This window comes from Dipodomys merriami, unplaced genomic scaffold, assembly GCF_024711535.1.
Source record: "Dipodomys merriami isolate MVZ:Mamm:240054 unplaced genomic scaffold, mDipMer1.0.p SCAF_24, whole genome shotgun sequence".
Classification (NCBI taxonomy): Eukaryota; Metazoa; Chordata; class Mammalia; order Rodentia; family Heteromyidae; genus Dipodomys; species Dipodomys merriami.
The window spans coordinates 16,742,148-16,760,689 of record NW_027203826.1 but is presented as its reverse complement, the minus strand read 5'-3'; the positions used below and the strand labels follow the sequence as shown (position 1 = coordinate 16,760,689).

General features: G+C 44.0%; 1 protein-coding gene across 1 annotated transcript in view; it reads right to left on the bottom strand.

Annotated features, from left to right (window-relative positions):
* The window catches only part of Colgalt2 (collagen beta(1-O)galactosyltransferase 2), a 101,836-nt gene that overhangs the window by 17,533 nt on the left and 65,761 nt on the right, over positions 1–18,542 (bottom strand). The window contains exons 6-7 of the mRNA XM_070034275.1: positions 10,453–10,572; positions 2,191–2,267 (exon numbers count right to left, since the gene is read on the bottom strand). Of these exons, the coding sequence (XP_069890376.1) occupies positions 2,191–2,267; positions 10,453–10,572 (197 nt within the window). The remainder of the gene's footprint in view (positions 1–2,190; positions 2,268–10,452; positions 10,573–18,542) is intronic.

The window sequence follows — 18,542 nt, the reverse complement described above, 5'->3', positions numbered from 1 at the left end:
GAAGAAACTGATAGGTGGAAGTTGTCTTCAGAGATGATCTTTCTGATAGATGGGAAAGCATGTTAAGTATATCAGGATTTCATTGCCTCTTTTGTTTACTTAACTATAATAGTAATAATATATAATAATAATAATAATAGTAATTTTTGTCTGTCATGGGGCTTGAACTGAGGGCCTGGAAGCTGTCCCTGGACTCTGTTTGCTCAAGGCTGGCACTCTGCTACTTTGAACCACAGCTCCATTTTCAGTTTTCTGGTGGTTAATGGGAGGTAAGAGTCTCACCAACTTTCCTACTGGGACTGGCTTTAAATCTTGATCACCAGATCTCAGCCTTCTGAGTAGCTAAGATTAAAAGCGTGAGCCACCAGTGCCCAGCTTAACTAAATAATTTTTAAAAAAAATCTGTGGTGACTCTATTTGCCTATTTCTTGGGCCTTTATAATGTAATGAGTTCCTCTTTTATGTGCCATTTTTCTCCCTGTTTAGAATCCTCTTGTCACAGGCCTATTCCATACCACCACACCTTCCCCCTCCCTCCACCGCCTTACAGATGTAGAATGCTTAAGCACAGAGCCACCTGGGGTCACTCCAGGATAACAGAAACCAAACAAAGTAAAACATGAGCAAAACGAATCCCCAAGGTCCCCTCAAACCAGAGACCTCCATTCCGGGAGGCTTTTAGTAAATAACAGTTCCGCTAAGACAAGGGCAATAAAATCGGTAGCCATGAAGGAAAAACACAGACAGCACAGCTCGCTCATACCCAGTGAACAGTAAACAGAGGAAGGAACTGCAGAGCCAAAGCAGCCCAGACACCTCCAACGAGGTCACAGGGCTGGGCGGACTGAAAGGGCCTCTGAAAGCCCTTTTCCACCGTCTCATGTCTGTGCCAGAAAAGGACTGAGCAAAGCAGAGTCCCCGGACCTGTTGTCTTCTAAAGTTGGCTTTTTCCAGGAGGACTCTGGAAGTGACTCAGGCCTTATACCATCTCCCGTCCAAAGAGGACCAGGGCTAAAAGGTCCTGGTTTTTGTCTCATTTTATTAACTCTCTCTCTCTCTCTCTCTCTCTCTCTCTCTCTCTCTCTCTCTCTCTCTCTCTCTCTCTCTCTCTCTCTCTCTCTCTCTCTCTCTCTCTCTCTCTCTCTGTATATATATGGGACACATGGGTCCTTTGGTTTAGAGAGCTGGAAAGCTGCAGGAAAGGAGAACCACCACAGCAGTGTGCGTTCCATCAGCATCTTCTCATGGCTATATTTTGTGCAAGTCCATGTGTATTATAGTTACTGCTTTCCTTCCATTAAGCAGTGGCAATGAGCACCAATGATACTGGACTGTTGCCTACCCAAGGTCCAGAGAGAGTTGTGTCTCTGTGTGCAGACTTCTGGACACCTCCAGACCACAAGGAAGGAGTCAGTGATGTGAGTTGTAGTCGTGGCTCTGCAGGCTCTGGTGTACAACACTTCTTCAATGCTTGTTTCACTGGTTTTCCTTTGTTTCCCTCCCTCCCTCCCTCCTTCCTTTCTTTCCTTTTTCTCTTGTTGTCTTTGTGTGTCTAGGGTTTGACACCAGGGTCCTGGCAAGTGCTTTACTAGTGAGCATTCCAGGCTGTGCTTCATTCTCCATACAATGAAAACTGCAGAGTCAATTTGGTCCTTAGGAAAGCGATTACTAATCTCTTGCCTGTAGAAAGCACATATTTAAAAAAAATCTTTCCCTTTGTCCTCTTCCAACTTTTTTTTTTAATCCAAGTACAGCAGAAAGAAAAAAAAGCAGTTCACTCTACACTGGCAGAAAAAAAAAAGCCAATGTCCTCCAAAAAAAAAAAAAAACCATACATCTTCTTTCCCTTACCCTTGAACCTCAACACAGAGTTTGATAAAGCAGGGCACTTTCACTTTCCCTAGGAAATAGCGCCTTTTGTCCTGATGCAATGATTAACACCTGTTTCCAGGACCTTCCTCATCAAAGATAGAATAGAGGCAAAACAACAAATAAGCACTTTTCGCAAGATCCCAGAGCCTTTCCAGCAGCCATGTCTTTGGTGCTGGTTCTCAATCAGATGCTTGGGATGGTGCTTCAATACAGACTCTTCATAATACAACAATTACAGGGCTCACATGTACAAGCATGTGCTACACACACACACACACACACACACACACACACACACACACACACACACTTTCCTACCTCATCAAATCCCATCTTGTCTGGATATTTAGGGACGAGTGACACAAATTGGGAAGGTTCCATTGGAGGACGGTCAACTGGAAGACACAAGAGGCACACAGAGAGCTTTGTTAGTGAATTCAGAGTTCCAGTCACATGCCTGATCTTCAGGGCTGGAACCCAACCCGGGCCTTCCAGAGCAGAGGAGAGCAGCTAGGCAGGTCTTCAGGACTACGTGGCTATGCTGGAACCCTGGTAGCTGGAGCCCTGGCTGTTGGGAGCATTTGTTCACTGTAATACTTGTTCCATACCCCGGCCATGGAGGATTCCAAGTGGAGAGATATTGTGATGAGAAATTTTATCTATTTGATCCTCTTAAAAGTGCTTTCATCTCTTTTTTGGTATTTAACACAGCAGTTTATGAATATAGTGCACGTTGGTCACTGTTACAGCCTTCAACATTCTCACCCCACTTCGACCAAAAAATGTATGTACTATAGACTACAATGATTGGAAATAATGTAGTCAATACGGTTGAAAGACCTTGAAAGTTCTGTGGTCTTGTAGGAACTCAAACTACTGATGTAATTTTCCTGAGAGGGATAATGTGGAAATTTATCTAAAATATTATCATTAGCATAAACTGATTGTACAAAGGAGTTTCATTGTGATTTTTGCATCTATGCATATCATGTAGTTTTTGATCAAATTCACTGTTATTCTTATTCTCGTATTCTCTCTTGACCTTCTCTCCTCCTCCCTCCTTTAAAATCGTTTTTAGGAGGGTTCCTTATGCTATTTTTTATGTTTAGTGGGTTTTTTTAATAACATATATACACACACATATCGTACATATGTGTCTGTATATATATATATATATATATATATATATATATATATAAAATGTACTTTAATATGAAGGAAAATGAGAGTTGATCATAGTATCGTTAGGTTGCTAATAGTATTGACAATGATAATCACTGCAACTGTGATCCGTTTCTATTTCCTTCTATTTCAGGCACATGAAGCTAGTTATAGCCATGTGAGATGCTTTTTTAAGGCAGTACTTGAAACTGAACTCTAGGCCTCATGTTTACTGGGCAGCCAGTCTACCACTTAGGCCATGCTTCAGTCTTTTTGCTTCTAGTCTGTCTTTTTTTTTCTTTTTAGATACATTCTCATACTAACTTAGCTTGGGGCTAGCCTTGGGCATCCATCCTCCTTACGTCCCTCACTCAAATAGCTGAGATTACAGGCAGGAGTCACCATGCCCAGTCTAGCCAAGAGACTTTCTGAAGAATGTTCAAACTTCTGCTGCTCAACTCTACAGACCCACCTTCCAAGCCTCCCTGGCCCACAGCAATGATCATAGCAGCATCTGCTCTTATGGAGAAGCCACACATTAGAAGCTGCCTGGGATGCTGGCACACATAGAGAGCAAGTTGTCCAGGAAAGATGCCAGGACTGTAGGCTCTCAACAGAAAGAAGTAAGCTACAGAGGCATCCTAGCATGGAGGTTTGGGGATCCCAACCTAACTGAGACGCAGTATGAAAGGCACGATCAGTACAGTGGCCCCTTCACTAAGGTGCTAGAGAGAGACCATGGCCAGTTTCACTCATGCCAACTGATGTGAAATTCTGAGGTGGGACAGCTTTCTTTTCTTCCTTTCTTCTTTATTTCCTTCCTTCCCTCCCTCCTTTCCTCCTTCCCATCATCTGTCCTTCCCTCCCTCTCTCTTTCTCTTTCTCTCTCTCTGTCTCTCTCTCTTTCTCGCTCCCTCGCTCACTCTTGCTCTTTGATACTTTCCTACCTCAGCCTCCTGAGTGCTGGGATTACAGATGTGTACCACCACTCCCAGCAGACTGTGGTTTCTTATAAGCATTTGTAATTAAGGGTCTTTCATTTCTTGAACACACACACACACACACACACACACACACACACACACACACACACACACACACACACACATTTTACTGGCTTCCCTTCCCTATCCAGTAATGAAGGTCATAATCCAAGAAAAAAGCCAAACAATGTATTTGGAAAAACCAAATATTCCAGGCAAAAATAAATGAAACATGGGAGGCTGTTTATTTGTACGTCAAGGAGAAAGTGAAATTCTCAGTAGGGTGACATGATCATTTGTTTTCCTCAATGAAGCAAGCAAATCAAACAGGGATAAGCCAGGCGCCTACCCTTCATCATTCATGGCGTAATGAGCTCCTTCTGGATTAACCATTCTCTTATACTCTTTCCCCAAACACAGATGCACAGTGACAGCAGAACAGCGTGAGATCATCCATCTATAAGACAGAAGTGCGGCAGCCAGACCCGCAGCCTTCTTAAACATTCATTGCCTTCAGCAAATGCTGGGAGGCAGCAGGGGTGAGGGACAGACTTAGGGATGGCAGTACCTGAGGGCCCGGGGACCCAAATGTCCCAAGGCTCTGCAGACCAGGCTACGTGCTGTACTCAAGGCCACAAACCTCAGACTCAATCCGGTGACTTCCCTTCCCACCAAGCATCAGCAGCTGGCCACCACCAACATGCCACTGAGCAGGCCCATGAGGGAGTGTGCGAGGCTCTGGGATCATCCACTAGATGGGCTAGGCCAGCACACTGCCCGCAGGCCACAGGCCATTCACAGCCTGCCTGGCTCACTACCCAGAGGCCCAGCTGCTCGAGGGCAAGGCGGAGGTGCCCGGGTGGCACAGCACGCGGAGGTGTGGTTCAGTACCACAGCTGGAGGCAGGGAAGGACCCCTGTCCTGACATGGTAGTGGGGAGCTAGCACATGAGGTAGGTGCGAGCACCACAAGTCAAAGTGAGCCACTCATGTGCACACGGCACTCTACCTTTGTGACCTGTCACAGCCACTTGTGGAGTTGTGGGGTCTCGGGCACCGACTTAGAAGACATGGTTGGCACAACTCTAAATGCCAGGCTATTTAACACAGGTCCAGGTGCCTGAGTGAGGCAAAGAAGGGGAGAAGCACTAGCTTTAGAAAAAGCACCCGGGCTGGGAAAGTGGCTCAGTGGTAGAGCGCTTGCCTTGCATGGCTAAGGCCCTGGGTTCGATTCCTCAGCACCACAGAAGCAAAAAGAAAAAAGCTGGAAGTGGCGCTGTGGCTCAAGTGGTAGAGCACTAGCCTTGAGCTGAAGAGCTGAAGGACAGTGCCCAGGTCCAGAGTTCAGGCCCCACGACTGGACCCCCCCCAAAAAAAGAAAAGGCACCCCATTTTGATCTCCTCTGCAAGAGAGTACCAGTAAGAGTCTGAGAGCATGTTCAGTGGTCTTATAGCCTCTCTGATCTCAGGATCTCTTTCTTTGGTGGGAGAAGGGCTTCTGGGAGTGTACTCAGGGCCTCACACCTGTTAGGCATGCTAAGCTCTACCACTACGCCCCATCCTTGCCCTCAACACAGCTCCACTTCTGCCGAGGGCCCACTGAAATGGCAGATTGTTTTTTTGTTTTTGTTTTCAGCAGTCACAGGCTTGAACTCAAGGTCTGGGTGTTGTCCTGTGAGCTCTTTCACTCAAGGCTAGCACTCTACCATTTTGAGCCACAGCGCCATTTCTAATTTTCTGGTAATTTGAGGTGAGAGCCTCAAGGACTTTCCTGCCTGGGCTGGCTTTAAACCACAACCCTCAGCTCTCAGCCTCTTGAGTAGCTAGGATTACAGGCCTAAGCCACCAGCATCCAGCTTGAGGACTGGACTTGATGTCACCATCCATGAGTGGAACTTGGCCCTCTTGACCATGGAAGCCAATGCTCAAACAAACAGGACAGGTGCTGGGATCTGGGGACACACTGGCTGGCTTTGTGCTGGTCTCTACTGCCTAGCAGCACAGCTCAGAGTTAAATCTGTAGCTGAATGTCTACAGAAAAGCAGTACCAAATCCAAAGGAGCTGTTTCCTCCCAGAACCTTCACTGACCCGGCTGTCTTGGGTGTGGAGTCTCAGTGTGGGGGCAGGGGCTGAGGGGACAGCAGAAGAGCTGCAGGGAAATAGTGCAAGACCTGCTTGGTGTGCTAGCAGCCTTGGGGAGCTGAGGAAACTGGAAGCAGCCAGAGGAAATGAAAATGGAAGTAAAGTCACTGGATGGGGAAGTCTCTGGGGATCCGCTCCCTCCCTGGCAGCCCCACTCCACCTCAGACACTCAGACGTGGGTAATCAAGTGCCTATACATGTATGTAAAGTCCTTCTACCAAATATGTTAGATGTATGAATATGTCCACATTCACTCCTCTCCATTTGCCTTCCCTCCTCCCTCTGGTATCCATACCCACAGCAGAGCCTAATTTTACTTCCTTGTCATTTTTTAAGCGAATATCATTTGGGCAGGTTTCACTATATTTTATCATTTATAACCAGAATAAACTCTTCTACTGCCCTCTCTTTTTCCAGCCTACCTATCCCTATTAGTCAATAGTTTTGGATTTAGTTTTGCTTCTTTTTCATCTATAGATGCCATGTATTTCAACAGTATTAATCCTCCATCATTCTCTTTCCCTTTCCCCCTTCTTTCCAGTCCCCCTAACAATTCCATAGTTACAGTCATATTTTTTCTTCTGTCTCTATGTATAGAGGTATAAGTATTTTTATATCTATGTATATCATTTAGGTCTAAGTTCTACAAATGAGGGAAAACATGTCATATTTGGCATTTCTGAGTTTGGCTCATCTAGTTCAATTATTTCCCAGCAAATGACATACACCTTTATGGAGATATATAAATACATCTTTAAAATATGTAGTATATATTTAATATATACTTAAATAAAAATATACAGTTTTGGCTGTTCATTATGAATGCACATGCTTGTCAAAATAATCTTCTTCAACTGCAGATCTGTTCTCAACCATTGCAGTCACGTAAGTGCCTTACAATTTCAGTGTTTTAATAGCTGTCATTATCACTTTTCATTGTACTTGCTTGTTTGCACAGGCAAGCAAACTGAGGTCTACCCAGTGTGGCTGTGCCCAACGTCAGTGAGGAATTAGCTGAGTTGGAACTCAGCTTTAGACTTTCTGACCTCAGATACTATTGTATCTTAGTAATCTGGTTTTAGTAATCTCTCGTGGTGATCCATTGCTTCAAAAGGCTGATACTAGGCCAGGAGCTCATACCTGTAATCCCAGTTACTATGGAGGTGGAGATCGGGAGGGTCATGCTTTGGGGCCAGACCTGAATAAAGTTTGAGAGACCCCCCCCCACCTTAACAAAACAAATGAGGGGTGGTGGCATGCACTACTCATGTCATCTAAGTAAATAGGAGGAATGAGGGCCAGGTTGGCTAAAGAAAAGACAGCAAGATGCTACATGAAAAATTGCCAGAGCAGAAAAGAACTGGAGCATGGCTCAACTTGTAAACCACCTTCCTATCAAATGTGAGGCCATTTAAAAGCCAGTACCATGCTCCTTCCTACAGGTACAAACTCACAAAAAGAGTGATACAGAATAGAGGCACCTGAAATGTCCTGTTGCTTTATGCTGGGATTTCCAAGTCCAGCCTTCCCATACCTTCTAACTTTCTCATGTCTACCATCCTTATAAGATTTAGCTTCCTGTTAACTTCTCATTTGGGAAGCACATCCCTAAATTTCCTGTCCAGCTTCCAATGCGCTGAATTATTAGTATACACAGAATATTGAATACTGTGTTTTTGTTTTTGTTTTTTGTCAGTCGTGGGCCTTTAACTCTGGGCCTGGATGCTGTCCCTCAGCTCTTCAACTCAAGGTGAGCACTCTACCGCTAGAGCCACAGCACCACTTCCGGTTTTCTGAGTGGTTTATTGGAGATAAGAGTTTCACAGACTTTCTTGCCTGGGCTGGCTTTGAGCCTCGATCCTCAGATCTCAGCCTCCTAAGTAGCTAGGATTACAGGCATGAGCCACCAGCACCCAGCTAACACTGTGTTTTTAACAAGCGATAATTATGATTATCATTCATTTCCATACCACTCGGATTCTCATAAACTTTCATTTCCTTTTAAAGACTCCTACTTCCTTCCTACTGGCTTTGCCTGATAAGCCCTTGATGCTGGCTACACCTGGTTGTATTGTTCACTTACTCAGCACTAAGAAGATTATTGTAGGAGAAATCCCCAATTATAATTTCCACACTCCCTTAACTTGTGGAGTTGATATATATTGCTTTATTGGCATCTCTCAACCTTGCAAAGTCAGTGTCCTAATTCTGAGAAATTGATTTTCCATTCATGAGTGACAGAGCCTGGGTTAAAGTTGGTAATTCTGATTTTAGGTTCAGTGGTCTTGACAATACCATTTTCATTCATTCATTTATTCATTCACTTGTCTGCCATGAATTCAGCTAGTATTTGCTTGGTACTAGTCACATACTAGGCACTGTGATAGGTTTTGGGACACGGACATTAAGGTAACAACCTTGTCCTCTAAGACCTAGAGGGTCATCTAAAAAGGAGCAGAAAAAATCACAAAAGAGATTCTTAAAAACTCACAGAAGAGGGGCTGGGAAGGTGCTCAGTGGTAGAGTTCTTGCCTTGCATGCATGAGGCCCTGGGTTTGATTCCTCAGCACCACACAAGCAGAAAAAAAGCCTAAAGTGGCTCTGTGGCTCAAATGGTAGAGCGCTAGCCTTGAGCTGAAGAGCTGAGGGACAGCGCCCAGGCCCAGAGTTCAGGCCCCACGACTGACCAAAAACAACAACAACACCTCACAGAAGAGATTCTGAAGAGCTGGCCCCAGAAATTCTGTAAATGTGAACTAATACGTATGGTAGCATTCAGTCATTTATTCATTCATTCTTCATCCACTCAATTATCAGCAAATACTTTCTGGATGTCTACTAGTTGATGAGCAAGTGCCAGACCCTGAGACTAACATGAAAAAGGGATTTACAGTCTGGAGGAAACAGTGGAAAATAGACACAGGCAACTTTCAAACCTCTCTTTTAAGTGGCTTATTCCATTGAAAATTCCTAGTCATCCTAGACTTTCTAGCAAGAACAGGGACTTTTTCTCCATGCCTGTCTTTTGCTCATCCAGCTACAGCCAGCTCTTGCTGAGCCTTCCCCAACCTCTCCTTAGTCTCTCTCCCCCCTCCCCTTCTCTCCATGGCTCCCATTCCAGTTCAGATTCCTATGGTCTTCTGTCTACTTTGCCATGCCATGTCCAAAATGGTCTTTTCATATCTAGCCAAGACCAGCACTCACTGAGTACCCACACTACATCATTGCTTTTCTTACTCTACAGCAACTTTCCTAAGTTCAAATTCCAGCCTAACATTTCCATGTTCCTCCCTTCAGAAAAAGTCCAAACACTTTGTAAATCATCAGAGATCATCCCACCTGGAGTCCTGCCTACTTTCCAGTCCCTTACTTTTTTTCCAGTCCAGTCCTCACTTTGCCTCCAGCAGCTCCATTGATCATGTGTACATCCTACCTCTAGTGATGAGTCACAGAAAAACGCTTTCTCCTAGGAGAGCCATTGCCACCAGCTTCCCCTGGGCTAGGTGGATCAGTTCCTTTCTCCTTTGGCCTCATTGTGTCTTAAAAGTGCACAATACATTCAGCTGCAGAATACTAAGGCATTCCTACAGCATGCTAGACCCAGAACAGTGACAATACAATCTTCAAGGACATGAGAGTTGGAGACAGTGAGACTGGTTCGAATTTCAACCTGCCATGTGCTTAGTATAATGATCTCATTACTTGGGGTTTCTGCACCTCAATTTCTTCATTTTTATTATTATGGGTTCACTGGGTTGTAGAGAATATTCATGATATAAGGAACAAAAAGTGGTTGGTACGATGTCTATGATATCATAAACTCTGTTAAAGGGAGTCATAATAGTAATAGTTGTGATGACCGTATATATGTCTATGCTATATAAAATCTTATGTGTAATATATTATATAACATTATATTAGATAATATAATATATAATAATATGTCACATATATAGACACATATATAGTATAGGCATATATATAAACATATATGTGTGTTCATGGTTACATAATTACCAAGTTAAGAATTAAGTTCATGCCACAATACACTATTATAGAACTTATTGCCTTGTTTGCAGGGTGTTGTGTACCCAGTGTCCCCCAGGACAGGAAGCTCCGACTTGTCATATTTGTATGTCACACAGGGGAAGCTGGAGAATGAATGGAGAGCTGAATAGCTGTTTCAGCCAAGGCTGAGAGCCAGGAGATACTGGGCCTCCATGAGGCATGATCAGACTGGTCTAGTCACTTTGTCAATGAACAGCATCATCACCCTGCCTGCAGGGTCACTCACTCATTGCTTCTATCTGCACATGGATGAGGGTCTCAACTTCTTCTTGCAGGGTCTGTTGAGGCTTCAGGGGGATGGGCAGGTAACCATAGTGCTCTCTGTTGCAAAGGTACATCTGGATGCCTGCAGAGCCAAGAAAGGAATGACATCAACCAATAAGAAGACACCAAGTTGGTTTATTTATTTATTTTTACAGTACTGTGCTTTGAACTAGGATCTTGTTCCTACAGTAAGCACTGTACCACTTAATTCATGGCCCAGCACTTCTTTGTTTGAGTTTTTTAAAATTTTAATTTATTAATTTTTTTTTTGTCAGTCGTAGGGCTTGAACTCTGGGCTTGGGCACTGTCCCTCAGTTCTTCAGCTCAAGGCAAGTGTTCACGACTTAAGCCACAGCACCACTTTCAGCTTTATGGTGGTTAATTGGAGATGAATCTCACAGACTTTCCTGTCTGAGCTGGCTTTGAACCGTGATCCTCAGATCTCAGCCTCCTGAGTAGCTAGGATTCCAGGCATGAGCCACTAGCACCCAGCTAATTTTTATTTTTGGATAGGGTTTCGGCTTTGTTTAAAGCTTGCCTGAGACCATGATGCGCCTACCTAGGCCTCCCAAATGCAGGAACTCACCATCATATATCTTGGCTGGGTGAGGACCTCATTTTTTGCCCAGGCTTGCTTTGAACTGACCCTCCCAATCTCTACCTCTGGATTACAAATAGGATTGGTATTACAAATATGAACCACTGTTCTCAGCTCCAGAAGATCCATTTCTTAGTGACAGCTGGGAAAAGTGAAAATGGCTACAGCTGATGCTGATTTGCCACTGCAGTTGATTAAGTGGTTGTTCTGGGTACTGTCTATAGAGCTCAGAAATATCCTTTTATTAAAAAGTATAATGTAACATTGGGGATTGCAAAAATGCTGGCCTCTCTTCAGCCCAGAGGAAATTGATTTTTTTTCTTTCTGAAGAAAAAGCATGTGTATGGCCTGAAATGAACACTGAAAGCATGAAGGGATCAACAGGGAGGCAAAGAATCCCCGTTCCTGAGGGCAGAATGGAGCACTGTAATCCACCTCCAGGAAATAACAAGAAAATGAGCAGTGAAGTCTGCGTTTGATCTGAAAGCAATCAGGAAGATCTGTAAGGCTGATAGATTATTAAAGCTAAATCTAGGCACACATGGAACCAAAAATGAAAAAACTACAAAGATATATTGAAATGTTCCATGAATTCCCTCTGCTTTTCCTTTACAAAGTTGGAATCAACCAAAAGAAACTTCCAAAATGAGTTCACAAAGGGGCAAAAGAAAGCCTGCATCGCCCACAAAGAACCTGCAAAATGACCTGGCCAAAAATATGTCACAGCCCTCTCAGAGTCAACTCTATCCTTCACAGCCCCTGACACTGAACTCTAGAGTTACAAAGCATCTCTGTTCAACACAACAGCTAGTAATGAAGGAATCCAGATGGTTGAATACAGATTCAGCAGGGGACGAGTCTTGAGTAATTAAAAGACTGCTTAGTTAATATGATGAGTACACCAAACTCTGGTCCATGCCATTATGCCTCTGATTTGCTAATTGCTACAGCCATCAGAGTTTTCCTGAGAGAGAGTTATCTGCATAGTCACTTCTCTGTTTTGCACAGATGAAATATCTACCAGCCAGCCATGTCACTGGCCAACTCGGGTGAAGTTGTCACAATGCATTAATGGAAAAGAAAGGGGAAAGAAAGGGCTTTTGCCCTTCACTCCATCTGGCTGGAGTCTGGACTGCTCCATTGGGCTCTGCCACTTCTGCCTTCTCCAAGAGAACTCACTAGCTGTGCTGTTTGCCTAGGGAGAGGCTTCCTGGACACTGCAAACCAAAACTGTAGCGTATTACAAAATCCTAAAGAATTTAGAAAGTGAAAGTCATGTATCTGCTGTTTAGATTGTGTCTTTACTCTAATTAAGCACGTCATTGTTTTGGTTATCTTTAAGTAGTTGTACAAAGGAGTTGCCATTCAACAAAGCAGTTCATGAATACAGTACGTCTTGATCAATGTCACCCTATTCAACATTCTCATCTATCTCTCCCAACCCAACCCTTCCCAATTTTTTCTTAACTTTGTAGGTTATATATTCCATATGAATGGGATATAAAACCTAGATAAGCAAGGCCTCAAATGTGAGACTTCAAGAAAGACATTTCAGACATGCAAGGTCATAATACGTATTTACTTTGCATGATATACTCAGGAAATTATTGGATGATACAGAAAGAGGATATGGAGAGAGGGAAAAAGAGAAAGCGGGAGATGAAGAGGAAGATAGAGTAAAAGAGGATAGAGAAAGCAGAGGGGAAAAGAGGAGAAGAAAGAGAAGATGGAGGAAGATGGGGAGGGGGAAGACGACTCCTTCTGAGGAAAACTTGGGACACAAACAAGAGTATCACCACATGACAGTGACAAAGGAACCCCAGGTTGGTGGCTGTAGCAACTCTCAGATAAGATGATATGAGAACACGCCATGAGAGACGCCTTCACAAACATGCAGAAGGGAATGCCAGACGAACCTCAACCTGAGAGTTCAGGGAACTTTAAGAAAATGAGTGATTCGTTTTCAGTTGAGTTAATAATAACAAGAAGGAGTGTGTGTGTGTGTGTGTGTGTGTGTGTGTGTGTGTGTGTGTGTGAGAGAGAGAGAGAGAGAGAGAGAGAGAGAGAGAGAGAGAGAGAAAGAGAGAGAGACAGAGAGACAGAGACAGAGACAGAGACAGACAAGAGAGAGAGAAGGAAAGATAAAGCGAAACTAGATATACTCTAGAAATGGTTGTTTGGAGTTAGTATAATGTGATTATAACAACTAAATAACTGTTATCTTTTTTCTGGGCGGGTGGTGGTGGTGGTGGTGGTGGTGGTGGTGGTGGTGGTGGTGGTGGTGGTGGTGGTGGTTGGTGGTGGTGGTGTACCAGTCCTGAGGCTGGAACTCAGGGTTAGAGCTCAAGGCTAGGTCTACTTCTGGCTTTTTGGTGGTTAACTGGAGGTAAGAGTCTCACAGACATTCCTGCAGGCTGGTTTTGAACTGTTATCCTCCAATCTCAGCCTCCTGTGTAGCTATGATTACAGTCATAAACCAGCAGTGCCTGGCCAAGCACATTATTTTTGAGAAAAATAAATATCAGGCTACTTAAAGTTATCAAAAAAAGGTAAAGGTATTTATCCTCTGGCAAAGAGAAAAAGTGAAGGGTAATGTGCAGAAGACCAGCTATTTGTAAATAAATGTTATGTGATAAACTCTCCATGTGTACATGGATAGTTTGATAAAAATGAAAATTAAGGGGTAGAAGCAGGTGGCTCATTCTTGTGATTGTAGCTACCTGAGAGACAAAGATCAGTGGAATCTCAGTTCCAGGCCAGCCAGAATAAAAACTTGATGAGACTCACCCTCTCAACCAATAGCTGGGTGGGGTGGTGCATACCGCTTATCCCAGATACTGAGGAGGCTGAGTTCAATAGGATCAGTTTCCAAGCTAGCCTGGTCTAGTTTCTGTCTCAACAGAAAGAGCTGGATATGGTGGCACACCCTTTTCATCCCAATTATGGCAAGAAGTATAAATGTGGAGATGCAGTCCAAGCTGGTGCAGGCAAAAAGCAAGATTCTAAGGTGATGTGGACAGAAGGGAACCTTACTGCATTGTTGGTGGGAGTGTAAACCTGTTCAACCACTTTGGAAAGCAGTATGGAGGTTCCTCAAAAGACTCCACATAGAGCTCCCTTATTACCCAGAAATCCCACTTTTGGGCATTTACCCAAATGATCACAAACAAGACCACACTAAAGTTACCAGCACAACTATGTTTATTGCATCATTATTTACCATAGCTAAGATATGGAACTAACTCAGATGCCCCTCAGTAGATGAATGGATCAAGAAAATGTGGTATATATACACAATGGAATTCTATGCCTCCATCAGAAAGAATGACATTGTCCCATTTGCTAGGAAATGGAAAGACTTGGAAAAAATTATATTAAGTGAAGTAAGCCAGGCCCAAAGAAACATAGGTCCCATGGTTTCCCTTATTTGTAATAACTAGTATATGTCTGAGTTAAGCAGAAAAAGTCAGATAAGTTGATGTTAGGGGAATGAACCCCAAGATAGGTATTCAAATGTTTTTTTGTTTTTTGTTTTTCCTTTCATGTAATTGTTTCTAACATATTTATAAGATGATTTCTATGTTGCTTTGTATGTCCCTCCCCCACGGTATAACCCATACTTTCACTGTATTTGATGTTGGTATAATTTGTGGAGGGGAAGGGAAAAAACAAATTGTTTAAATAGGGATACAGGTGGACCCATTGCAACAATGAGATGTACAAGTCGTTATGTCGAAAAATGAACTTTACAACTTTGGTGGGGCGGGGGGAGGTTTGAGTGGGGGGGGGACAGTATGGGAAGGGATGGGAAGTAGAAACAAAGAGGAGGCTACAGTGCTTGATAAGAAATGTAGTCGTTATCTTGCCTATGTAATTGTAACTCCTCTGTACGGTATTCTTACAATAAAAAAAAAAAAAAAAGCATGACAGCCAGGTGCTGGTGGCTCACACCTGTAATCCTAGCTACTCAGGGGGCTGAGATCTGAGGATTGCAGTTCAAAGCCAGCCTGGGCCGGAAAAGTCTGTGAGATTCTTATCTCCAATAAACCACTCAGAAAACTGGAAGTGGCGTGTGGCTTAAGTGGTAGAGTGCTAGCCTTGAACTGAAGAGCTGAGGGACAGCGCCCAGCCCAGAGTTCAAGCCCCGCCACTGACAAAATAAGAGCTGCAGGCATGGTTTAAGTGGTAGAGTGGGGCTGGGAAGGTGGCTCAGTGGTAGAGCGCTTGCCTTACATGCCTGAGGCCCTGGGTTCGATTCCTCAGCACCACATAAGAAAAAAGCCAGAAGTGGCGCTGTGGCTTAGAGCGCTAGCCTTGAGCTGAAGAGCTGAGGGACAGCACCCAGGCCCAGAGTTCAGGCCCATGACCGGATCCCCCCCCCCAAAAATGGTAGAGTGTATGTCCATCGAGTGTGAAGCCCTTAGTTCAAACCCCAGTGCCACCAAAAAAAAAAAAAAGTTAGGAAAGAAATATGCCAGTACTTAGACCAAAATCTATGAAAGAAGTTGGTTGTGTTAACTTTCTTCCTGGGAAAAGGATTTGTTTTAGAAAAGGGGGAGTGAATGACATAACACAAAGGACTTTATGTTTCTTAAACATATCTCAAACATTTTCTTAATGATGTAGTATCTTAATGTTGTAGATTGATATATTTATCTCTGTCCTTGGTGAAATTTTTTAAAAAATTAGACTCAGAGAGGCCGTGATTTGTTCAAGGCCACAAAGTAAGTGATCAAATGTCTGACCCTTCAGGACCCATGCCAAGCGTCCTCTGCCCTCCCAGGAATCAGCTCAGCCTCAGAACTGCTAGGAGGCACTTTTGGTCAGTCTCTGTGATGTCCTAGAGACAAATCTGCCTTCCTTCCACACAACATATCACTCTTGTCTTTTGACTCATAGAAAGATACCTGGCTGGTACCAAGCTTGGGTCTGGTAGATGTTATATAGCACCCAGGCCGTTGGCCACATGGGAGGGAAACTCTGGATTCTGGCCTCATGTTGGCCACAGACATAGTGACCTTGTGCTCTCTTTGTGGGCAGCCAAATCTGGCTCAGAAAAATCCTTGCAGGTGTCTTCTCCCTTCATCACCAACAGGCAGGAATGATCATCTGAGATGTAGGACTGAGGCTTGTGGTTGGACAGTCCTGCCTAGGACCTGCCTGAAGCTTTGCTTTCTTTTACACACTTACATGATGTTGCTCCAATAGATGATATACAACTAGGGCACTTCAGAAGAATGAGAACAAAGGAAGACCATTCATCTTGCCTCAAGACTGTTGATGGAATGAGCAGGTGCTTTGCTTTGGACCCAGAAGAGAAGGAGCCTCGGAGACACATCAGAATCAGCATGTGGCTTCCAGGCTCATCCGTGTTTCCCCCCCCACCCCCGCCCTCAAATATTTAAAGGGCAATGAAATACTCCTTGGGTATCACACAATTGTTAGGAAATATCCTTCCTTCTTCCCAGGTAACAGTGGCCCTACTTAGTCCCCTAGCCTATCTGCAGTCTGTCCTGCTACTTGGCCTTTGGAGTTCACTGCTGTTAGAAATTCTACTTAGGTCTTTGCATGGAAAGATCTCATCTCCTCAAGGAACACAGCTTCTTACACAATGCTAGACATAAAAGTAAAGCCAGGCGGGCTGATCCTTTCACTCTTTTTCTGTCCTCTCTCTAGGTGAATTACCAAGAAGCGTAAGGCCTCCTGTTTTCAATGTCTCAGAAAGTCCTTGGGGAAGGCTGACCAATAAAATACAAAATACTGGCGAATCAGCCAAGCAAAAGACAAGGATGAAAAATTCCTTGTGTCACTCTTCCAGCCCAAATTCCCAAGTATTCGTTTAAAAACATCATAATTCAGTGCACAGATCACAATAATGGCTTGTGCAAGGACTAGAAAGGAGCATTATGCTAGGAATTAGCCGTCATCATAATTGTTAACAGCTCACTTTCTTGGAACATCTTTGCTTCCAGCTCTTAAGTAAAGGACTTGGCACAACTTGTAGAAGAGGCCCTGCCTCTGCTTCTGGTCCTAGGGAAGTCAGAGCAAATCACACCCCAAGCTGAAAGGAGCAGCTTTAATTCACATGGCCACAAGAACCTTCATACAAACTTTCAATCTGTCAGGGTTGGGTTTCTTTTCCCCCCCTCACCCAAGGCCTAAAAAATGCCCATGTCTGGCCAAAGGATCTAAACTGCTGCAATTCAGATGAAACATCAGCCTTGCATTTCTCCCAATCTTCTCATTCCTCCCAAATCTCCAGGTGATGGGTGAGACACCCAGGGCCTGATGTGTGAGGTGCAGTTTGAATTTGTATGCACAGTGTCATCTGCCAGCAACCTTCCCAACAGCCCGGGGTCTTTGAAACTCCCCTTTGCTCTACCTTATGGGGCCATAGAGTTTATTTCATCATCTTCTTGGTTTTTAAACCCATTTTTGCTAGAGGCTAGGTAGCACATTTTTGGCCTATGGATAATGGACCCTGATGTCTCTAAGACAGGGTTGAGTCATCTCAGTAGGCTTTGCTTTGGTGATGCCTACATCTTCTTGTTGAACTGTGTGGTGAGTTATGTTCTTCCTGACCGCACAGGTGAACCAAGAAAAATACATTTCCTGCCTATTTACTTGTCTTTCTCCAGAAGCCTCCAGACAGCTGTGGAAGTGTTTTCCTGGCCATTGACCAAGTACTGAAGTCTGGCTTTGGAACTCCTTTCAAGGGGATGAAGGCAGAGGTTGCTGGTGCCTCCCACATCTGTTCTCTCCTCCTAGAGTGAGGGAATTTGAGCTTATGAGTGCTTAGAACAAACATGGCATTCTGTGCCCCGTTCACAGGCAAGTGCTGCCTTAAGTGCAAGGCTGTATTTAATGACTGGACTGGACTTGTATAGAGATGGAGAGTGTCTTCCCTACGTTCCTGCCTTGCTGGCTGGATCTTCTTGGTGGTGGAGTATTGTGGGTCCTACAGCTAAGGGTGGTGGCTAGTGAGTGCAAGAAGGGCCAACACAGAAGAAGCCCGAGACTCTGAAAACACCGTGAAACACAGCCACCATAACAGCCCAGACTTTTCTGAGGAGAAACAAACTTCCATTTCTACATGCTGAGTACTTTACTAGTGTTGTTTTTGGCTTCTGTCATAGTTTCCTAATTAATGAAAAGACTCCTATAATTATCAATAACAATGCAGTCAGCACCATAGGGAATTAATTAATCAGATTCCCTTGACTCCAACATCATCACCACTGACCCCCACAGCCCCCTCTCCCCCTCCCACTTCACCCAGCCGAGAGAGTAGTATCTGGGTAGCAGCCAGGTCCCATTCTTGGTCATTGGTGCTCACAGGGACATAAAAGGGGTTGGCATGGTTACAGTAAAGAATCCATCCCCTCTAATACTAGGTGACAAATGAGCATTTTTAAAAAAAAGATTGAAGTGGCAGTGTTTTAAATAAAATCCCC